Source organism: Lutra lutra, chromosome 8 (assembly GCF_902655055.1).
Source record: "Lutra lutra chromosome 8, mLutLut1.2, whole genome shotgun sequence".
Classification (NCBI taxonomy): Eukaryota; Metazoa; Chordata; class Mammalia; order Carnivora; family Mustelidae; genus Lutra; species Lutra lutra.
In genome coordinates, this window is record NC_062285.1 from 128,031,774 (window position 1) to 128,056,029 (window position 24,256).

Below are 24,256 nucleotides of genomic sequence, written 5' to 3' on the forward strand. Positions count from 1 at the left end.
TTAGAAATAAATGTAATAAACTAGAAAAAGTTGAAAGAATATCATAATATTATTTTTCCTTGCACAAAAGCTATATTCAAACATGTTCTTTTTTTTTTTTAAAGATGAAGGTACAGATTTGTAAGTCTTACCTATGAATGAGCAGCTAAGAAATGAAGACAGTTTACACTTTTTATTGTAAAGATCTAAAATTTCTTTTTTAATCTAGAGAGATTGATCCCAACCCAAAGAAGTGGCCAAAGTCACATAATGGGTACTAAGAAGTACACAACTTCACATAGAGCCAGCCCCGAATTATACAGGCAACATAAGTCTTTTGCTGGGGGGAATTATGGTTATTTTCAGAAGAGAGAAATACTGTAGTTACTTCCCCTCTTAATATAACACAAAATCCATTCTGTAGGGAAGGTTTGTGATCTTTACTATCGCTCTCCCCTTGCCTGTTTATTTGCCGATTTTCTGTAAGCAAGAAGCCAGGATATAATAACAGAGAAAATGACACTTCTGCCCTTAAGTAGGTTAGTGTCTACTGGAGACCAAAATACAGTGTGATAAGTGCTAATTATTGAGATAGTCAGAATTTAATGCCAGTTTGGGTCTTGAGGGATGAATAAGAGTTCGTGCAGAGAAAGGGAGAATGGCAGCCCAGAGCAGAGGAAAGAGCATGACAAGAGGCTCATGGGTGTGAGGGAGCCTCAGCTCCCCTGCAAGGAGCCTGTGGATTTGTTCTGGAGACTTTGGGGCATGCTCCGCAGAGATGAGGGATGAGGCCACGGGGCTGAAATTGGCTTGTGAAGGGCCTTTGGCGCCAGGTCAGTAATTTCATTCGATACTGTATGCAGTCAAGAGCCATTAGGAATTTTAAGGTGGGGGGGTTGCGATGATTATATTTGAGTGTTAGGGCGCTAACTGCCAAAGCAGAGCAGTGTATGAGATGGGGGAAGGGAGGAGGCACAGGGAGGGAAGGAGGTGGTGAGGCCACCAGAGGGGCAGACTGCGGACAGTAGCAATGGGAGAGAGAAGGGCCGATGCGTACACTTGCAATATGACTGAGATTTGTTGGATGACGGAACAGGGAAGGAAAGGAGAGGAAAATCTGAGGCTCACGCTGCAGTTTCAAACCTTAGCCAAAGGGATGGGGGATAATCCAACAAGGTCAGCCGGGCTGAAGGGGGGAGAGAAGCCACGGGGCATGGGGCGATGCCCACACGGGCACCTGGGGGACTGTAGTTTCCCTCGAGGGGTGTGAGTAATAACTGAGTGAAAATGGAAGTGGGCGAGGAGCGGGGAAGGGGTGCGTGGTCTCTCTTCTTGCCGTGTCTGCCAGTAGGGGAGGGAAGGATGTCAGCAGGTTAGAGATGCTGATGTACGAGGGTGCTGAATCCCGGTGTCGCGCGCCTGAAACTCACATTACCATATGCTCACTGACTGGAATCGATGTAAAAACTTTAAAAAAGCTAAAAAAAAAAAAAGAGGAAACATTAAAAAATATATTTCTGTTAGAAAAGAAGTGCCTAGAAAATTTGGGAAATTTTTTTTTTTTTTAAAAAGAAGACATCGGCTCTTATCTACCAGCAGAGACAGGCGCCGTTAACATCTGACACGCTTTTCTCCCATTTCTTCATTTCTTCTGTTTCTGCCCAGGTGAGTGTATGGATGATTTTTTATATGGATGTTTGTTTTGCTTTTTCTATTTATTTTTTTACACACCATGGACTCGAGGGTAGGAATCGGTGAAGTGAGCCATGCTGTGGGTGGCTTGGGAAAGGGTCTGCTGTGAGGGAGGGGGATCTGTGATGGACGTGAATCCCAGAGTAGGCAGGAGGGTCCAGCCGCTTACAAGGTTAACCGTAGAAACTCGAGAGGAGGAGGGAAGCAGGGGTGAAGATAAGAGGCACAGTCCCCCCTCCACCCCTTTTACTGTGCCTGGCCTCATTGCCCGTTGTGGATAATGCTTTTTTTTTTTTTTAAATTTTTTTTTTTTAAAGATTTTATTTATTTATTTGACAGAGAGAGATCACAAGTAGATGGAGAGGAAGGCAGAGAGAGAGAGAGAGAGGGAAGCAGGCTTCTTGCTGAGCAGAGAGCCCGATGTGGGACTCGATCCCAGGACCCTGAGATCATGACCCGAGCGGAAGGCAGCGGCTTAACCCACTGAGCCACCCAGGCGCCCCGCTTTTTTTTTTTTTTTTTTTAAACAAATTGAAGCTTTGTGTCTGTCCTGCATCAGGCAGGTCTGTTGAAGCCATTTTCCCAACAGCATTTGCTCACTTCATGTCTGTGTCACGTTTGGGTAATTCTCACAATAGTTCAAACTTTTTCATTGTTAGGCTTGTTACGGTGATCAGTGATCAGTGATTACGACTTGCTGAAAGTTCAGATGATTGTTTGCATTTTTTAGCTACAGCGTATTTTTAATTAAGTTTTATACATTGTTTTTGTAGACATAATGTTATTGTGCACTTAATAAACTACTGTATTGTATAGTTATAAAAACATAATTTTTATAGGCGACGGGAAACCAAGAAATTCATGTGACTTGCTTTATTGTGATAATTCATTTTATGGCTGTGGTCTGGGAGCTAGCCTGCATCATCTCTGAGGTATGCCTGTATAGAAACTTAGTCATCATAACACAGACTCATGCATATCAGTGAGTGAGTCTTTTTTACTCTCTCTCTGTCTTTTCAAAATTAAATCACAGCACTGTAACATGCAAAATAAAACAGACGTGAATCAATGTGATGACATTTGGCTGCTTTCACAGACCTGGAAAAATCAACCATGCTTTTATTTTATTTCAGTGAATTATCTTAGCTATTTGGCACAAATAGGTTGCATTGGGATATTTTTGGTTGGAAATGGCAGAAGTCCAGCTTAAACTGGCCTAAACAAACAAACAAAAAGGAATTTATTGGCAAGTGTAATGGAAAAGCTCCAGGGGTTTGGCCCCAGTCACAGCTGGATCCAGGTGATCCAATGACAGGAAGAAACTGATTTCTGCTTTCTTATCTTGGACTCCATTTTAGAAGCTTTCCTCAAGTGGTGATGGAGATGGTCATCTTTTATCTCTTATCAGCTTAATAATTCCTGTGGAAAAACAGCTTTTCTTTCCCAGTGGTGTGATCCAAAGTCCTATGGCTTGGGCTCTCCCTGCCACAGCATGAGGTCATTTGCCTCCCTCTGAATCAACCAATGAGCCAGGGGAAGGGGGGTTTCTCATTGGCCAGGTCTGGGACACGTGCCCACCACTGGAGTCAATCAGCATGGTTCGCTCCACCTGACCAGGTGGTCAGAGTCTGGGGGCGTGGCTAAAGACAAATCCCGAAGCTGTTACCCAAATGGAGGGCACTTAGAACTGGGCGCGCAGAAACAAAGTATGTTCTGCTGTAGGTCAATTTTCATGTTATTAAAAAAGTTTCTTTATTTAAATTTTAAGCAAAATTTATGGGAATATTACAAACATGTTTTAGTAAGAAAAAACATGAAATAAGTTGATACTAATTTAATGTTTGCTGTTGAAAATAAAAGATCATAGCCACTCCCGTTTAAACAAGGTAATTCAAACATGTCTTTCACTTAACATTTGTATGGTGACATTTCATGAAGACTCCTTTCTTGACGAAGCGATTTTATTGTTATGGAAGGTAGTGACTATAGAGAAGAGTATCTCGGAATGAATGAACAAAACACTGTGAAGCATCACCTTTTAAATAAAATGAAATTATGAGTGTTTTTCATCTTGAGTGTCCTTGGAATCCTTTATGGATTTCTCATGCCCAATGCACCTGTCAGCTGAGCCCTCTCTAGTCCTTGCTACAAACCCGATGGCGTCTGATGGGCTTACTCCTCCCCTGTGGAGTAGCAGGAGGTTGAGGAGGATGATGTGGAAATAGCATTGAAAAAGCATGCGTTTTGGAAGCAGGGAGATCTGCCTTTGAATTTCCTACCACCATTTACCAGCTGTGTGATACTGTGTCCTCAGTGATCTTGGCCATAAAATTGGGATAATAAATGTACAGGGCAACCATCTTTATCCTTATCATCATCATTCTGTTACTAGAGCTCTTCCATATATATATATATATATATATATATATATATATATATATATAAAATGATTATGCATTATGATATATTATGATTATGCATTCTCTCATTCTGTACCCATAACAGTCTGATGGAAACAGTATGACGTTTCATTTTACAAATGAGGATATGGGGCATAGAGAAGTTAAGTAACTGCTCAAGGGTTGTGATGGTTATTGGTACAGTATATTTAGTATCTCGGGATAATACTTGGCATTATGCCTTCCTGCTGCTCCTAAATAGTAGCTAGGAAGGATTATCAGATGTTTGCAGTGTTGTTGAAAAGACTTGGCAGAGGCTGTGTTATGAACACCTGACAGTAGAAGAACGAGTACATCGCTGGAGTTAGGAAATACACAGTCCCATTGTTGGCCCATCAGTACATGGTCAGATTCTCCTTAGGTAGGGCCAGTGCACTGGGAAGAAGAAGAGAGAAAACGGGTGGGTGTGTTCATCCCAGGGCAGACAGAGATGGTGGTGACCAGCAAGTGTTGCCAAAATGTTTGGCTGCAAAGCATGCCCTAAGGGGCTGAGGAATGGGGGAATGGGGAGAGGGGGAGAGTGGCTTCTTAGGATGGCGGGGGGCAGGAGGTGGGAAGAGCAGAAGGATGATTTTTTTTTTCCCCTCTAGGGAGTGAGATTGTCTACTGTAAAATGTCAGAGGTGAAGTAGTTCCAGGAACTAAGCTCCTCAGAGCAGTCATGGGAGTGAGTTATTAACGTAGCAATACAAGTTGTTGGAATAGAGGAAGTCAGCAAAATGTGAAACGAAGGTCAACTGGGTGATTTTCATGGAATTTAAAATCATTTAAGATAATGAAGGTTCAGAAGAAAACCTTTGGGTCAGAGCCAAAAATCTTTAAGGTATTTGGGGCTGCTGTCACAGGGTTCCAATTCCCAGAGGAGAGGTTTTGAGTGAAGGTGAAATCGGCCCCATCTGAAAGAGCTCAGGGGGGAGGTTGGGAGCCTGCTGGCTTCATCTTCTGTTTGGAGACACGAGGATATTTCCAGCAAAGAGTTGCCATGAGGGAAAAGCAAAGTTTCTTAAGGTAAGGAGGTGGAGAGAACATTCCTGTCTTTAGCAAATGACGCTTCTACAGCCAATGCCAAAATAATCCTGAGCACTGTGTGCCTCTCAGGAGAGCAGAAGGAAGGTAGGGAAATTGCAAATTGACTCTTGATACATTGTTTCCAGACAAAGAGTGAACGTTATTCATATTTTCCGGTAGTACATTCTGGAAGAAAGAAAGGGCTCATACAAAGAGAGAGATTTGAAGATAACTGTCAAAAGGAACTTTTGAATTTTGAAGAAATGAATGAGATTACATAGACTCCAAAATAGTCAATGATAAAATATTAATCCTGTCCAAAATCACATGTAATTAAGTGGTAAAATTGCTTGAAATCACCCTAAAAAAGCAGGAGCCATCATAAGAACATATTATAAGGAAGATTAAATGATTATACTTTATCTGGAGAGCTGTAGTGTCAAGGAAATAAACATTGTGAATTAATAAGCCTATTCCAAAATATTATTGTGAATGGCAGCTAAAAATAGATAATTAGAGTTATGCACACGGTCTCCAGATATTTCCATATTTAATTTTATTGTTTATAAACCAAATAAGTTTGGCCTCTTCAGTGATATTGCAGATATGGAAAAAGAAAAGACTGCATGCTGCTTTTCTACTTTTTAGATCATTGCTAATAAGAATAGTTCTATATTTAGAACGTTTTTCTTGATAAATAAGTAAGAAATAAATACTTTTCTTTGCCACATAACTATGTTTGTCTTGAAAGGCCAGGGAAATGCAAACTTTGTGAATGTTAAGGCCTGCCGTAGCTAGGCTGAGGCAGGAGATGCTAATTGGAGTGGCCGGCTGCTGGCTAATAATTCTCATCTGTATTTGTTCTTGAAAGTGCACGTAATGCATCAGTGCCATGGTTCCATCATTTTATCTTTGAAACCTTTTTTTTTTTAGTTCACTTGGGATAGCTATTTTATTTTATTCTATTTTTAAAATAGTTTATTATTTATTTGACAGGAGAGACACAGTGAGAGAGGGAACATAAGCAGGGAAAGTGGGAGAGAGAGAAGCAGGCTTCCTGCTGAGCAGGACCCCCCCCCCCCACACACCCCGACTGCGGGTCTCTATCTCTGGACTCCGGGATCATGACTGAGCCGGAGACAGACGTTTAACAACTGAGCCACCCAGACGCCCCATCGGATAGCTATTTTACGCAACCCAGAAACCAAGCAAATACAGCGACATAAATATTTTAACTACCAGGTATTACTGAGGAAGAAAAAGTAGTGGCTTATATTTTATAGAGGAACTCTAAATAAGGTTTCTCTTCATCGAAGTGATAGATGAAAGTGCTAAGTGATCCTGAAGTGATAAGAGGAAAATCACAGTAGAATAATCTAGAAAGTTGAAGTGTTCTATTTGGCTATTTGGTTTTAAACAGGCACTCGCAACTATATTCATGCAAAAAGGAGAGGCAGAAGGGAGCCAGCCTGCCCCAGAGAGCAACCACAGACACGTAGCTGGTTTTGAGGCAGGCCATTTTCTGGAATCTTGACTTCAAAGAAGTCAGAGCTTGTTTATGTTTAGAGAGAAACTTGGGCTCTCTGGTTCATTTAGGAAAGGTCTGAAGCAGATGGGTGTGCAGTTGCCTGCATCAGTTAGGCATTCCGTCTGAGAAGGGCGGGTGCCAGCAAGCTCACAAGAAATAGGCTAGAAGTATTTGATGGAGATGCTGAGACAGAAGAAGGCAGTTGTGAAACCTCAAGTTATCCAACCACCAGCTTAGTTGTGGTGGTTGCCGTTGGTCGGTTGGTTTTTTTTTTTTTTTTTTTTTTTTTTTCCTTTTTCTGACATGCCTGTGGGAGGGCCATGGGTTGGGTCAATTTTAGTGAGACAGAGATCACCAGTCTACTACTCTGCAAGGGTGTGTCATTTTAAACTACCAACCGAGAATTTATCTTTTCAACCATCTCCAAAGTGGGAAGATACGTTGACTTGTGGTCCACCCTCAGTAACCCTTGTGTCTGCAAACGTCGTTGTGGATGCCATGACCTAGAGCCTGGGTCAGCCTGTGAGCATGTCCTCTTACTCTGGGAAATTATCATGAGTCTCAGAGGGACACTTTACCCTCAACACAGGCTTTCCCTTCGAGCAACTAGTCTTTGATAAAGAAGCTAAATCTTTGCCAACAAAAGGAGACCCAATTTTGGGGCACCTGGGTGGCTCAGTGGGTTAAGCCTCTGCCTTCAGCTCAGGTCATGATCTCAGGGTCCTGGGATCAAGCCTTGCATTGAGCTCTCTGCTCAGCGGGGAGAGCCTGCTTCCCCCTCCCTCTCTCTGCCTGCCTCTCTGCCTACTTGTGATCTTTGTCTGTCAAATAAATAAATAAAACTTAAAAAAATAAAGGAGACACAATTTTGATGAAATGCCCACTGTACTTCTTAAACCTGGTCCAAAATTGTTCATATGTGTCCCACATGTCAGTTAGAAAGGTTCCTGTGGCTTAAAAGGTTTTCCTCATAAGATGGGAGGTGAGCTTATGATTAAGATGATTTCATTGTTAACATTTTTTTCTCGAAGATTACATCACTTTCCACACATTTCCAAATGCTGTGTAGGATCAGAAACAAACAAAACACTGTCTTGATACCAGAGAAATCCACTTCCCTGCAGGCTTTCAGCCCTGCTCCCTCTGGAGAACACCAGTGCCTCCCACAAGTGTGCTCTGCAGAGAGTGGCTTACACGTAACCAGAAAGTGGAGCGTGTACTTGTTAAAATTAATTCGAGTCTGTTAGCCCTACTTTGCTCCTTGGTCCTGGGCACAACTGTGAAACGGACCCTGTTTATGCCCGAACCCCAGCTCCTAGTTCTAACCCCTTCTCTCCGGTCCCCCTCCATTCTCTCTCATGTGCCTTCCCCCCTGCCTCCCCACCAAGGCCAAGGCCCATGTGACTGATAATCGAGAACTTGAAATTATAACTTGAGCCAGTAAACAACACTATATTTAAATCTTGGCCTTTCCAGACCCTTAAAGGTATTCAAAGAGGTGTTTGCTCACACCACTGAATAAAAAAAAAGTGCCTGCCTCTTCACACTTTTCCTTCCCTCCCATGACTCTTGACTGAGGTGGGGAAACATGGAATGAAGGGCGCCATGACTTTTGTTGTGTTGGGCATTGAAACTCTGTCAAATGGAAGGACTTTTTTCTCTTAGCTGTTTGAGATTCAGTTCTACACTGCAGGGAGCACTTTGTAGCTCTTTGGTCCCTGGCTTGGCTAGAGATGGCTGTTTCGGCCTCTTCTGGTTCTCACGCCTCTCACGAGGGCACTAGACTGGCCTAAATCAGAATTGAGGTGAAACGAAGCTGACTTACTTTCCCCGTCTTTGCCAGCCAGAAACTTTTAGTTTTTCCAGGAGTGCCTTTGGGAGAGGGGTGGGCCAGCTGGGTGGGGAGGCATGGAGTTGGGTCCCCTCACCTTGTTAGCCAACCGCATCCTGCCTCTGGACACACAGAAAGAGTCAGAGCTCCATATGCTCCCAAGGGACAGACATACACAGTCTGACCTGAGAGGAATGAGCTGCTATTGCAGAGTAATTGCAGGATTTTGTAGTTTACATCACCAGAAGCTGAAGGCATGCATGTGGGACTGGCATTCTCAGGGTAGGAGACCAAGGAGGAAGGAGTATATATACTGAGTTAGACTGAATTTATTGAGCGTGTCGTATTTAATGGAGGTTCTGGATTTAATAATTTAGGTGCAGGGCAATTAACAAGTTAATTGTCCTGGTTGGTGAAACTCAAGACACAGTGAGCTTACACTCTAACCAGGGGCAGAAAAGGCTAGAACTTTTGTGGGATGTTGTAGGGGAAGGAGCCCAAAGGCTTAAGGAGAAGAGAATGTTGGTATGAATTTCTCAAGTATGACCTGCTCCCCATCACAGAGGATGCTCTTTCCACTAAGGCTTTGAGAAATTTGGGGAACACATAGTGAGAGGGTGTCCCCATTAAGCTCTAAGGTGGTGTGGTCTTCTGTAAGGGCTGTGACAGGGGAGACACTGGCCCTGGGGTGGGCGCTTTATCTCACGAGGCATGATGGGATCCCAGAGGACAGGATCACATTTCTACCAAGCGATAAAACTTACCCCCGAGACAAGATGGGCACACTTACCATCATGGAGAAAGTTGGGATGAAGGGGCAAAAGGGCTTATCCTGGAAGGAACTTTGATGATGGCTGGTTGGTTACGGTCTCCCTAGGGATAAATGAGAAGGACAGCCTTCTATTTAGTTATTTTTTTAAAAGATTTTTATTTACTTATTTGAGAGAGAGAGAGACAGAGAGCAAGCATGAGCAGGAGGGAAGGGCAGAGGGAGAAGAAGTTTCCCCACCAGGCAGGAAGGCTGACGTGGGAACCTAGGACCCCGGAATCATGACCCAAGCTGAAGGCAGACGCTTAACTGACTGAGCCACTCAGGCCCCCCTGAAGGATAGCCTTCTAAAGGTTCATTTTCTCCCTCTCTATATTTTTATAAGAGGAAAGCTTCTGTCTATAACCAGACACCTACCTAACTTGAGTCACCACAGTGGAAAGGCATAGTCACTTAACCCAGTTTCCAGACCCAAGTCAGACTCCCAGTGATTGAGGCCATGTTTCCTCGAGGGAACTTTCAACACTGCCTCCTGTAGGTACTGTAGATACCTCTCCACATCTTCCTCAAAGGGACGTGTGTCCATTTACTAGAGCAGTTATGTTCCTTCCCTACCAGAAAAAGAAATAAAAAGGGATACAGCGTCTCAAGGGGGAGTTGCAGAAGTTAGTGCTGGCACCAAAGACTTGAAAAAATGAAAACATGGAGAAACTTCTCATATAGCTGAGTTGATTATTTTCAATAAAGACCCTACAGCTTGAATAGCAGCTGAAATCACCCCTTCATGAGGTTTACAGTAATCGAAATCACTCTCCAAAATAAACCGACCTTCTGCATGGGCCACAGGCAAGTTAAATGGGGATGTCCTGGTAGAAACCTCATTCTCAATGTTTCTTCCCCATTTCTGGTCCATTTTCCAGTTTTCAGTGCCTCTGCTTGTAGGTTCCTGGACATTGACTCCAGAACTGTTTCAGAACTCTTCTTTGGGAGCGGCTTACTGTGATAGGAGGCTTATCCTGGTTGATGTGCACACTTGCTCCTTTTCTAAGGGAGCAAGCTTATGGGTAGGCTGACTTTGTAGAGATATTTAGACCAGTTAGCTCGTGAGGGGTGCTTGTTTTTGTTTTTGTTTTACGGGAGAGAGGGAGGGAGAGACAGACAGAGAACACAAGTTGGGAGGAGGTGAGGAGGGAGAAGGGGAGGGAGAGAATCCCAAGCAGGCTCCATGCCCAGAATGCGTTCTGACACTGCGCTCAATCCCCCGACCCCCAGATCGTGACCCCCGCTGAAATCAAGAGTGAGACGCCACCCCAGCACCCTCTGTCAGGTGTTTTTAAGTGCAGCAAAGCAGACCGCCCTCTTTTCCAGGTCACGGACCATGCATTGGCCTTGGTTTCACTCTGTTGACAGTTCAGTCTGCAGGCTCTTACCTCTAAGGGGAGTTTTGAGGCCAGAGTCATCTCCGTCTTTGTCCTTCCTGCCCTGTGTCAGTGCTGGGAGGAGATAAGGGAGTGCTGCCTATTTCTGAGGACCTTTTGGACCATCTGTCTACGGCTGCTGTTCTCACAAAGCTGGGGGAGGTGTGGCTTCATGTTCTGCCCTCCCTCCCACCACCCCCACTGACTTGGGGCACATATTTAGCAACTGAGCAACAGTCACAGCTGCTGGCCTCCCAGGAGCCCCTGCCCCTCTCCCTTAAGCTGTAGTGACCAGAAAAGAAACAATCAAGTCCTCAGTGAAAACCAGAAATTCCTCCATGGTGGTGGGATGCACTGGCTGGAGCACACTTCCCAGCCTGGTATTCCGCAACAGCTGGGTTGAAGAAGGACCACAGACTATTTTCATTACTTCAGAAACCTGAAAGGAAATCGGCACGTGCCAGAAAGGAGACTGCGCAGGCTTATCAAAATGTAGAATTTATTCACTTTTGATTCAGAGGACACAGGATCCCCACCCCCCAACCTCAGCTATCCCAGGCTCATCAGAAGCTCTCTTTGGCACTTGATGTCTAAGAGAATATCTGCCAGTGAATTATCAAGGTGGTTTGATAACAAAATCTTTCAAAATATGTTTTATGAGGAGAAGAAAGCTGCAGTGAGTCCTTAAAATGGGGGTACAGGTGGGGCAGCCCAGATATTCTGACAGCATTCTTCAAAACTTGACAATTTCCCCAAGGATTAGAATTTGGAAGGCTTGGTAAGCACTTAGCAGTGTGTTAAGTTCAACAACAGCCCAGGATAACGTCCACTTCTCTTACCAGTAAGAGATGGCCTTTCAGGAATCTTTACTGCTGCTTGGTGAACCGTTTCTTTTTCTAATGCAATTGGGGCAGGACCCATCACCCCAGGTGGTAGGACGCTGTCCTCTTGGACATGGATGGGGCAGTGTTTGGTCCCCAGGCAGATAAACATACTGGCTTGTACCTGTCTGTTCACAAGGAGATTGATTTTAGACCAACTACTATTTTCTGATTTAACCTCAGTCTGGACTTGGGTGTCCAGATGAAAAGATTCTAACATAACTGTCCATCAGAACAATTTTTGTACTTGGATAACAAATGAGTTCCAGCAATCCAACAAGTTCTACATAGATTGATTGTCCCTGGAACAGTTGGACGTTTATTCTAATGCTAACAAAATATTGACTAAGACTCTTAAGTGTCTTGCTTCCTTCTTTCTGTGAATGGGATGAAAAAATTGAAGAGATCCAACTTAGGAGATGGGGTGTTTCTCTCATGCATTGAGTGTGGGCTCACAGTTTGTGAAGCAGGAGTCGGAATCACACAGAATGGTTACCCACCTGTGTAACCTTGGCCATGCTACTCAACCTTTCAGAGCCTCAGCTTTTCATTAAAATGTGGCTGGGCTGCTTATGTGGCTCAGTTGGTTAAGCATCTGACTCTTGATTTTGGCTCAGGTCATGATCTTGGGGTTCTGGGATTGAGCCTCATGCTGGGCTCCACACTCAGTTCGGAGTCTGCTTGGGATTCCCTCTCTTTCTGCCCCTACCCCCACTTGCTCTCTCTCCTTCTCTCTCTAAAATAGATAAATAAAAATTTTTAAAAAGGTGGCTCATCCCTGCTGTGCAGGATGGTGATGAGGACTGAAGGAAACCATACCATAGCACTAGAGGTGCTCGTGCAGTTCCCCGGGAGGCTGTGAGGATGAGGGGATGCTTGAAGCTTCTGCAGGAGTGGTGTGGAGGCATCCCCAGGTCAGGAGCAGCCAGCAGGCAGTGTTTTTACTTTTCCATCTTCCCGTTTGAGAGGCAAGTGGTGAATTAGAGTGTGGAGCACGGTTTTTGGTGTCAGATGGGGTTTAAATGTCAGTCTTACTTGTTGGATTCGCATACTTATTAATTACATGGCTCTGTGGACCTATTTTCCCAGGTCTAAACTCTCAGAGCTGTTGTGAGAAATCACACTGATGTCCATGAAGTATCCTGCCCTGTATCTGAAATGCAGGAAAGACTCCATGATGCTGCCATTTTTACCCATGTGGTCTTCATACTGTAGAATAATTGTTTGTGGAAGGAGCGGATAAAGCCGCAGTCTCATATGTGGGGGGTGTATATACAAAGGCAGGCATTGTAACTTATTTGAAGGCTCAGAAGAGTATACGTCCAATGAGTCTTTATAAATGGTATTGTTAATGATTTAGTAATATATCTGAAGTTTAATTTATTATCCAATACATATGGCAGCTACATCATCATTTCCTGCAAGTTAGATGTACAAGGTTCTTGATTAATTTTGCTATGGGGAGTGCTGTGAAGTGTGTAAACCAGGTGATTCACAGACCTGTACCCCTGGGGATAAAAATATATGTTTATAAAAAAAAAATAAATTTTAAAAATTTTTACAATGGACACAGAGTGGGTTTCAGGGTATTGAATACTTTATAAGAGATAGCAGGTTAAAAATAGTTTACTGTTTTGTTACATTTGGGGGAGTTAAAATATATTTTAAAACCTTTAATAATATATCCTTAGACAGAATTAGGCAAGGGGAGAAAGAATTAGAATAAACAGAGTTGGGGGCACCTGGGTGGCTCAGTGGGTTAAGCCTCTGCCTTTGGCTCAGGTCATGATCCCAGGGTCCTGGGATTGAGCCCCACATCGGGCTCTCTGCTCAGTGGGGAGCCAGCTCCCCCCCCACCCCCGCCTGCCTCTCTGCCTACTTGTGAGCTCTGTCTGTCAAATAAAAAATAAAATCTTTAAAAAAAAAACAGAGTTGGATATGAAAAGAATAGCTATGCCAGAAAACGAGACATTGTATGTGTCCAAAACTACCAGTGACCTGTAGCTTCAGAAACAATGTCATGATGGCATTAGCCATTTGGGACTGGTGGTAGACAATCCTAACATACTCCACCGAATTAGTCAGCATCATTTTCCTGTTGTCTATCCTAATGGGTTATAAATCCATTTTAATTAAAAGTAGTGAACAACCACTTCAATAAGCATAACCCCATTTCTAATACAGTATGACTTTGACACCTTTGAATTAGAAAGATCCAACTTTAGCAGGAGATGAGGGAAGTTGACAATTATCGGGTGAATTTAGGTTGTGTGCTTGATTGGATAAATTGGATCTCAAAGTGAGTTTTGCACTCGATCGGAGTATTAGCTGTGGGCGCGGCCAGGGTTCCACAGATGATTTCCAAATCTGCACCTCCCTTCTTTGTAGACTGGAGACTTACTGGCAGACGCAAAGAAGCAAAATCTCCCGTCCATGTACATTGGAAACATTCACAGCTTTTACATGGGTAAAACCATGATTAGACGGTCCCTAAAATGTATAGATTCAGAAGCTGTTTCGATTTTTTTTCTTTCTTTCTTTTTGGCTGAAGCCCTTTAGAATTACATGTTGGGTTCAGCCAGATGCATTTGAATCTTGGGTTTTTTTCTTTAAGAAAAATAACTTACGTATGCTAACTAGTGCTTGAAGGAAAGTTTCCCGATCCTTTTAGAAATACGCCAAGGAATATCAGTAGAATATGAATTCCTCTCATGTAAGGAAAGAGGCTGTGCATTTTAAAAATAGTGATTCCCTCTAAAAATTTCCTTTTAAGCATTTCCTCCTTCTCTGTGCACATCATGTATAAAATGGCTTTTTTTTTTAGATAGAAGGAAATCAAATGGACACAACCTCTTCTGCGCTAAAGAAATCTTTCATACATCGAGTGGTGTCACTGAGTGGCAGGAGGATCACAGAATCCTAGTCCCCTAGGACTGGAGGGGTCCTTAGGAATCATCTGGTTGACCACCTCATTCTGTAGATGAGATGCAGCCAGGCCGCTTGCCCACAGCCTGTCTGTGCTGATAGCACGCCAATGACAAGAACCTCGGCTTACTGTGCTTTTTGCAATCTCGGTTGCTCTCTGTATGTCCTTTTGTTTAGCACTTGGATTTTTTGGCATTTGCTGGATTTGCACATTTTGTTAAGAAGAAAATGACTAATTTTTTAATGCATGAATGATTGAGGTGGAAAGGACAGTGTGTTACAAACATACTTGATGGCAGAACTTGAATAAACTCAATTGACTCTTTCTTAGTTGCCCTGTTTTCCTCATAACCAAAAATGAAGTGTCTGATTATGGGACCAGATGGCTTATGGCAAATATTTTTGACCTTTTAGAACAGAAGAATCGATAACGGAAGACGACAAGAGGAGGTATGTGTGACATTGAAGCTGGCTTTAATTTGAATAATTTTGGCCATCGTCCATGGATTAATTTAATGCATGGATATAATTTAACACTGTATGTAGTACATGATCAATAACACAGATTATACCCAGACAGCTTCTGGCACAGAGAATACAGGTAGGAGTGTGTGATCTGAAAAAGAACTTGCCATGGGTTCATAATATTTGCCTTCAGGCAAGCTTGGGTTTTGTCCTGTGCACATGGCCTGTGCTAGTTTCTATCCTGTGGCCTTTGGACGTGCCCTTCTCCCCAATGGATGACTTCATTCACTCTCCCCGTCCACTCCACCCTCCCTCTCCTCCTCTGGTGAACTCCATCCTACTCTCATTACTCATTAGCTCTCTCTCCTCTCCTTTCCTGTTTGTATCTACCTCCAGGGAAATGTTCTGTGTGTCCATAGCACCTACTACCACGCTGACCACTCTGAATTCTTGATGAACGTTGATGGATTAACTGTAACATGTTACTCTATGGATATTTGTTACTTTACGAAATAATAAACATCCTGATTTCTTTTCCTCTTTCTCATAACAAGTTAAATATCTAAAAATTCTATTCACTTAACTTAGCTTTCTTTTTTTATGTAGAGCTTCTTTTTAACATAGAAAAAATTATATTTCCAAGGGCAAGAATGTTCCAAATTCTACTTTTGAAAAGTCATGAGTTATTTTAATAATTTTGTAATTGTTGGCAATACTCCATGCTTCTATCATTTTCTGCAGATATAGAATTTCATTGATAATGGTCTGATTTTTCTGTCTCTGTTTTCTCTAAGAAACTACGGAGGGGTGTATGTAGGGCTGCCATCTGAAGCTGTCGATATGGTATCCAACCAAACAAAGACTGTACGAAAGAGTAAGTAAAATGGTGAGATTTACTTTCTCCCCATATTTATCTTTTTGTTTTGTGAAAAAAAGTATGAAATTTATATTTCATCATGCCTGACTCAACCTACATATTACTCAGTTGCTGTTAATCCTGTAGAAAAAGCCATTGTCTGTTCATTGTAATCATTTGCTGAAATTGCCACCCATGTGATGAGAGAAGTTCCAGAGCAAAATTTAGCTTCTGTTTGTGGTTATGTTCCGTGGATGAAACAAATGTTTCTCCATGGGTAAATTTACATTTGTTGTTAATTTCCGTGACAATCCGTATGACAATGAAAACAAATGTTTCAGTAAGTTTATGGAGTTTTTATAGAGATACAGGTAAATTCTTATAACATATTCCTGTAATGTACTGATAGATGTCTGGTGATTAGAGGGAAATCAAGTGCATATTGTATAATTAAATGAAGGGAAGCCCCTTTTTGTTTCAATAGGTAGTAATTGTGAAGCTAATGTCTTTTTGGTAATAGGCTCTGATAACAGTAGCCACAGAGCTAGCTTCTGGCTTAAATGTGGGACTCCTGGTAAAGAATGCTGGTTTACCAACCGCTGTACAGTTGTCTGATGCATAGTTTTAAAGAACTGTTAATATGTTTCATTTACACACAGACTGTATTATTATCTTATTTCAATATACTATCGTTCTTTGTTCCTCATTACTGTTTTTCTGCATTCTCATCTGGACTAGCAAATACATATATGTCACTACTATTTGTCATTTTATAGGAAACTAGACTATGATCTTTGTAATCTGAACATTTAACTTTTCTTAATTTTCTCTTTAAGATTAGAAGAAAATATGACTCCATAACCAAGAGGTACTGTATTTTTTCTAAATAATTTTACGTATTTAGCTTTGATGATGAATGAACTGTATATTGTTGCTAGCTCTTTCTGAGAAATCTTGAACTTAAAGATTAAGAGGGGTCTCATCTTGTGATTAAATCTGTGAAATGGAGCATATAATATTGTAAAGGGGTCTTTGGTAATTAGATCAGTTTTCTTTCCAATTAATTTTATTTTTCGTTTTATTTTGCTTCAGATGCAAACTCATTTAATAAGTAAGCCTAACTCGTTTAATAAGAGCAAGCTAAGTGTTTGCCTAAAGCATGAAGGTTTCACTCTTCACTGCCAGAAACTGAGGTGCTAAGACTTTGGAAATGACAGATAGGGAGTTAGCATTATCCTAAGACAAGCAGGAACAAGGACAGGAGAAAACAGGCTCTCCTTTATTAACCCTCTGTGTGCCAGTTTCTAAAAGATCCCATGCAGGATTTTCATAGAGGCAGGAAGTCTCCGTTCATCTTGGTCCAGTGATGCACGTGATGCTCGGTTCCCCACTGCCTCTCAGTCTTGCTGACTGACATCTGGCTTCTTGAATATCCCACGATCAGGAATGCCCTATCTCCTGAGATAGCCCATTCTCTTTTGGGAGTCAGACAACCTTGGATATGAATTCAGGCTCTTTCACTCACTAGTGGGGCAAGTTACTTCCCCACTGTCGCCTCCATTTTATAATCTGTAAAATGGCACCAATACTTAGCTTGAATAGGATTCCATATGAAATGAATGATTGTTTCTGTGATATTGTTAGGATTCGATGTGATATAAATGGTAGTTCTGGTGATTGTTGTTTTCATCATCCCACTCTTCTGTTTTGTAACACTAATCCAGGCTTTGGCAGACTCAAAGCAAACTGACTTGATACAGAACCCACTTCTTGCTAATGGCCCATTACTGGAGCTGGTGTTTGGGATGGGGAGGGGTCATGGGATAAACTTAACAGGGGGAGACAGATAAGCTTTCCCACTGGGGGAGAGGGACAGAGAGTATAAGCAGTTTCTTCCTGACAAGAGGTACAACAGTCTTGGGTAGCCAGTTCTTTGAAGACCATCTCCTCAAGGTGAAGGCTTTATGGAGCTTTATTCCCTAGTGCCCATGACCACATCATGGAGTTTGAGTTTCTGTTTGGACATTTGCTGAGATTTTCTATTTCTAGTATTTTTAGGAGTTCTAATCCTCTAGGTTCCCTGCCAGTTTTCAACTGTGCAGAAGTACTTTTGTTATTTGCATCAAATAGAAAAGACAGTCTAGTTGAATCAAGCATATGTTACCCTCCTGAAAATAGGTTGTTTTTCAAAAAGCGTTGGAACAGAGTGGAAAGAGATGTCACGTAGCTAGGTATCAGGAGGTGTGGTAACTCTGTCACTAACACAGGACCTCGGAGGAATCCCTAACGTCCTCTTAGGCTTTTTCAAGTTTGGTTTTCTCATGGGATGGTTGGATAAGATGGTTGTTCAACTTTGTGTGTGGATCTCAAATTCCCTGATAACAATTTAGCAATCTTGCTGGTAAAGCAGCCCACAACTTGAGACTGCTAGCTAAAATATCTCTTTATTGCCCATGACTATAAACATAATTTATTGCCATCCCTGTCCGTTTGAATTGCCTGAAAAGTGCTTTAAGTTGAAAGGCTGTCCTTTTCCATAGTTGGTAAGCATCTACCATGATACTTGCCTGTGACATGTCTGAGCTCATGGCTTTCTGGGCTTAAATTATTGGAAAGAGGGGCACCAGGGCTGGCTCAGTCTGTTAAGTGTCTGCCTTCAGCTCAGGTCACGATCCCAGGGTCCTGGAATGGAGCCCCACGTCAGGCTCCCTGCTCAGCGGGGAGTCTGCTTCTCCCTCTCCCTCTGCTGTTCTTCCTGCCTGTGTTCTCTCTCTCACAAATAAATAAATACATAAATAAATAAATAAAACCTTTTTTAAAAAAAGTAATTGGACAGAAACACTGAGAAGACTGTCCTTTGCAGAGGAAGCTATTTTATGGAAAGGATCGGAGACACTTTTTTTGACCTAACATGTCAAATCTCTCAAAATAATGCCACCAAACTCCCTCAATGACAGGAGTTCAAAGTTATTTTGGTGAATTTTTGAAGCAAATTGCGGAATGACTTCAGAATCTGTTACAATACTTACATTACGGTACAAATGTGTAGTTTCTTCTACAAATGACCCTCGGCTGAGCGTTATGCCCACCTAGATGTGGGGAACAGCCAGGGCGGGGGGTGCTCTCAGATGCCCGTGGAGGGACTGGCTGGAACAGGTTCTCCTGAGAGAGCTGGAGAGAGCGTGGAGGGCTACCCCTCTCCTAGCAGGGTCTGACCCCACAGGGGAGGGATGGCATCACGGCTGAGCAGTCTGTATCTTTAATTTGGGTGATGTTGACGCGCAGCTTGACCTGGCCATTATCACATCATATTTTACTTCTAAGTTCATCAGTCTCTCTCCCCACGGCTCTTCATCGCTTTTGTAAAGTGTCATCAGTGCCTAGCGCTGTGCCGGCCACATATTCAGTCTTAAGTATTGAGTGACTCTTGGATATGTGTCTTACTGAAAAGAAAATCAGTAAATAATTTGTAGGTTTAAAGCTGATTTTTTTTTCTAAGCCGTCCTTTGTCAAGCTTGCTAACTCTTTTTCCTCTTCTGTTTGTGGTCTTCACAGCTTGCTCATTAAGACTTGGAAGGAATTGCACTCCATGGGCCATCCTGACGTGCACAGAAGGTTCCAAGGAAATTCTAACTGGTCGCCCTTTCTGCCTCCCCTCCCTTCTGGAGTCTGTAGTTGAGCCCACGGGTACATGTTGAATGTTGTGGTCCTAGAAAGGAATCGGATAAACAATGCACGGGTATCTGGAGCTTTCTGGGGTCCTCCTGAGAAAGACAGGCTGACAAACCTGGTGTCTGGAGCCGGCCTGCTGTGTCTGGTGGCATTTTTTCCCCCTGGCTATTCAACACAGCTCATGAGAATCATGTCTTTTCACTGATACTTTTTTGATAGTTTTTATATAATGAGATCTGTATTCTATTTATAACTTCAGCTAAGAAGGCACTATAAATGAACTCCCTAAAGTAATATATTTGTGGGTTACCTTTCACTATTTTTATGTTACATTGATTTTTAGCTGTAAAATGGTTAAATTGATTCTTACTTTTCTCTTTTTCCCTTTTTTACTTTGGGTTTTCTCCTTTCTGTGTCAGAGACTGTCTTCTGTTAGGAACAATGTATGACCTTGCAATGTTGAAAAAAGCCACCGAAATTTGCATGCCCTACGCACATTTTGATTAACTTTCCATTTTCTGTAGTTGAAGGCTGATGTCACCACGAATCCTTCACAGTCATTGATCCTCCCACCCTCCTTTGTGGGATCCTGGCCTCCCTTCGTGTTAATCTATACTCTTTTCAATGACTTGTGACTGATGGGTTAGTGGGGTGTTTGGAAAGCTCTTAATCTGAGACTGGCCACGGGTAGCCATTTGGTACTGCAATGTAGATTACTCAGTTTACCAATATATTTCAACAATTAAAACATTTTTAGTCCTCTTTACCTGGATTTTGTCAGTTTTTTTTGAAAAAGTTCACTTTCAAAGAAGTTACACATGGCATTGTGTATAGATACTATATCAGTCTGTAAAGCTAGTGAATAAATAGGTTACCATGAAAAACCAAAATTTTTCATAAGAAGGAAAAGATTATCTTATAAACCTGTCCATAGGGATATCAAATTTATAAATTATCGAAAGTGATTTTCTGAGCCGGTGGTGGGAGCGGAGTCTCAGATCTTGCTTGCAGTGGCTGCTAGCTGTACCTGGAGTGTGACGAGCCCTGGGACCCAGCTCCGAGGAAAAAGTAAAGCACACCTAGGGGAGCTGCTTGGTTCTACCAGCTGTTGTCAATATTTTATTAAGACGGTTTATTGGGAGGAGGTTCAATATGGCAACATAGGAGCAGCCTAGCCTCATCTCCTCCCACAGACACAAAAATCTACAGCTACCTATGAAATTGTTCCCTGTGAAAAGGGTCTGCCTGCTAGCGGAACAGCAGCTCCACCACAAAGGATAAAAGGGCCACATTGGGATGGGTGAGAGGGACAGAGGCATGATCTTGCAAGAAACCTCAGGCTAGGCACAAAGACCAGCAACTGGGAGCGATCTCATTACTACAGAGCTTGTCCCTGAGGAGGGAGGGCTTTGTGCTCCACATCAGACACCCTAGCCCTTGGGAACTGCATCAGAGGGATGAGCCCCCAAAGCACCCATAGGCTTATGGCCAGGGGAACCACAGGGCTTTAGGGAGTGGAAAATCCACTCTTAAAGGGCTCATGTACAGACCCACTTATCCCAGGACCCACCACGAAACCCCGACCATATACTTAGGAGACTCATGTGTTAACCCTAGCGTGTCTGCCAGAGCGACAAGGATCTGTTGGGCCTCTCTGGGGACAGAGGTGCTTGATCAGACACCAGTTTTGCATTTTCCTTCTGCCTTGTTGGGACTAGTGCTGGGCGGGTGGTCGCCATTTTTATCCACCCCTTTCCCCGCCCTAGCCCGCTACCTCTGGCGGAGGTCCTGCCCTTGTGAACCACAGCCGAGAGTGACCCTCCCCTGGGGGGTACCTTCCCCCACACCCACTCTGCCAGCCACAGAACATGAACCCCCCACACCGGTGAAGCCCCTTGAGCCCCTGGCTCTGGTGGCTGAAGAGGATTGTGCTCTGGACCCCGTGGACCTGACACAGACAGTCCTTGACAGGTCAACACCCCCAGGCCACTGTACAAACAGTAGATGGAAATACTCTCAGCCTTCATGGGAAAGAAGCATAGTTTCTTGTCCCGGAGCTCCGGCCTGAGGGACAGGCTTTAGGTATGGCTTATAGTCCTAGGCCACAGAGGTGCCCCCAGGGAAGATGGGCAGGGAGATAACCATATTTATTCGTGCTCTCCCGTGGCCACACATACCACCCCAAAAGGAGCTTATATACCTCTAAAGCCACAAGCTTTGCAGTTGTCGCCCTGAGGACACCTCTAGACTTCTTGGTCTGGAAGTCTGCAGGGTTTAGGATTGCAGACCCACAAGACTGTGTCTATTTACACACCCTGAAAGCTGCTGGCTGTGGATCTGGCTTGATCCATACCTAAAAGAACTAGAAGAAGAACAAATGAGGCCCAAAGTTAGTAGAAAGAAGGACTCAATAAAGATCAGAGTGGAAATAAATGAAATAGAGACTAAAAAGATAACAGAAAAAGACCCATGAAATTAAGAGTTGGTTCTCTGAAAAGATAAAACTGATGAGCCTTAAGGCAGGCTCACCAATTAAAAAAGACAAGTCTCGAATAAAATAAAAGATGAAAGAGAAGTTACAGCCGATGTTATGGAAATATAAAACATCATAGCAGACCACTACAAGCAATTGTATGCCCCAAACCTGGACAATCTGGAAGAAATGGATAAGATCCTAGAAACACACAATCTTCTAAGACTGAATCTTGAGAATCTGAATAAACCAATCTAGCCAGGAGATTGAATCAGTAATCAAAAACCTCCCAGCAAACAAAAGACCAGGACCAGATGGCTTCACTGGTGAATGCAATCAAACATTCAAAGAAGATGACGTACTTATCCTCAGACAAGGATGCCACAGAGAAGAACATTAAAGGTCAGGCCAGTAACCCTGATGGACATAGATGCGAAAGTCCTCAACAAAATCCTAGCAAACTAGGGATGCATGGGTGGCTCAGTCAGTTAAGTGGCTGCCCTTGGCTCAGGTCATGATCTCTGGGTCCTGGGGTCAAGCCCTACGTTGGGCTCCCTGCTCATCGGGGAGTCTGCTTCTCCCTCTCCCTCTGTGCTCTCTCTCTCTCTGTCTCTCAAATAAAGAGATAACATCTTTTAAAAAAATTCTAACAAACCAAATTCAACTGTACATTAAAAGGACCATACCCTGTAATCAAGGTTGATTGATCTTGGAGATGCAAGGATAGTTAATGTCCACACGGCAATCAATAATGTACATCGCATTAACATTTGCACATAAGGATGAGCTGTTGTGTGGCAAGAAGCACGAATGAGAGGCCAGGAGATTCCACAGCAAGTGCAAAGGGAGAGCTGCCTCTGTTCTCAATGACTCAACAGTCCTGGACCCAGTCTGCTCAGGCCGTGTGACTTGGCTTCTGTGAAAGAAATTCATGGCGCTGTGATAAATTCTCCCCTTTGCTTTAGCTTATGTTGGTTTCTGTCCCTAGATACAAAGACACAGTCTCATTTTTCCATTTACACTGTCCACCACCTCAGTCTCAAATCTCACAAACCTAGAATTTTATAAAAGCCTGTGGACTTTTAACATTAAAATATATATATATATATATATATATATATATATATATATATATATATAGACATAAGACTCAGTAAGACATGACTATAATACACATGCTCTTGTCCCATAATGGCATGTAGGTGGGACATCAGCAGTTTATCCCACTGAGGTTAGCAGGTTACTTTTTGAAAACTTTTAATTTTGAAGGAATTTTAGATTTACGGAAGAGTGCAAAGTTAGCACAGACTGTCCCTATATGCCCTTGACCCAGCTTCTCCTACTGTGAACATCTGACATAAACTTGTCAAAATTAAGAAATTAAACATTAGTGCAAACTAAACTAAAGATTTTCATTGGATTCCTTTAGTTTTTCCATAAATGTCCTTTTTCTGTTCTGGGACCCAATCTGAGATTTCATCGCAGTCCATTGTTTTTGGTCGTCCTGTCTCCTTAGTCTTCCTGTCCAGATGGTTCCTCAGTCTCGCCTTGTTTTTCCTGACCCTCACACTTCTGAAGCATCCTGATAGATATTTAGTGGTATTTCCCTCAATTTGGATTTGTCTGATGTTTTCTGATGGTCGGACTGGGGTTATAGACCGAGGGGAAGAACACCGCAGAGGCGATGTTCCCCGTCATCACATATCCTAGCTCATGATTTCACCATGACTTGTTGCTGATGGTACTGACCACAATTACTTGCTAGGTTAGGGGACATCTGTCAGATTTCTCCACTACAAGGTTTCTAGTTTTTCTTTTCCAAACTCTGCCCTATCTAAGTGAGTCACTAAGTTTCTAACATACTCAGAGGAAAGGAGAATGAAACTCCAGCTCCTGGAGGAAGGAGCACCAAGGGATTTTTAGACACCTGTTAAAGCATGAGTATTTTGAGGGAGATACTTGGAGATCCCGACAATGTCTAGTTTCTTCTCCCATGAATTTTAGCATTCACCCCTGGAAGTTGCCTGCAGCATTGAACACTGTGGTGTTCTGGTGGTGATTTTCTGCTTCCCTCATTCCCTCATATGTATTACTCAGAATTCTTCTCCAAGGAAAATTTATCCCTTCTCCCCTATTTACTTATTTATTCAATCACTTATTTATATCAGCATTGACTCATGGATATTCATTTTGTTCTTTAGGTTATAATCCAGTTCTGTTAGTTTCATGGCTCAAACTCTTTGAGGTTTGACCATTGGTCATTGGTTCAAGTTGATTCTTGACATGACCCAAGCTTTCCCC

General features: G+C 42.8%; 1 protein-coding gene and 1 long non-coding RNA gene across 3 annotated transcripts in view; one reads left to right on the forward strand and one right to left on the reverse strand.

Moving 5' to 3' along the window:
* The window catches only part of C8H12orf75 (chromosome 8 C12orf75 homolog), a 37,121-nt gene extending 16,873 nt beyond the window's left edge, over window positions 1-20,248 (forward strand). Inside the window, exons 3-6 of one of the 2 annotated variants that reach the window (XM_047742425.1) lie at window positions 14,904-14,939; window positions 15,749-15,828; window positions 16,647-16,678; window positions 19,366-20,248. In XM_047742425.1, the coding sequence (XP_047598381.1) occupies window positions 14,904-14,939; window positions 15,749-15,828; window positions 16,647-16,651 (121 nt within the window). In that variant the 3' untranslated portion in view covers window positions 16,652-16,678; window positions 19,366-20,248. The remainder of the gene's footprint in view (window positions 1-14,903; window positions 14,940-15,748; window positions 15,829-16,646; window positions 16,679-19,365) is intronic. The other variant, XM_047742424.1, reaches the window with a different exon arrangement.
* LOC125107392 (uncharacterized) lies at window positions 7,603-10,805 on the reverse strand. The gene is made up of 3 exons (XR_007129534.1): window positions 10,696-10,805; window positions 9,287-9,369; window positions 7,603-7,726 (listed from the first exon to the last, which is right to left on the reverse strand). It is a non-coding gene; the product is annotated as an uncharacterized LOC125107392 (long non-coding RNA).
* Window positions 20,249-24,256: the final 4,008 nt, after the last annotated feature.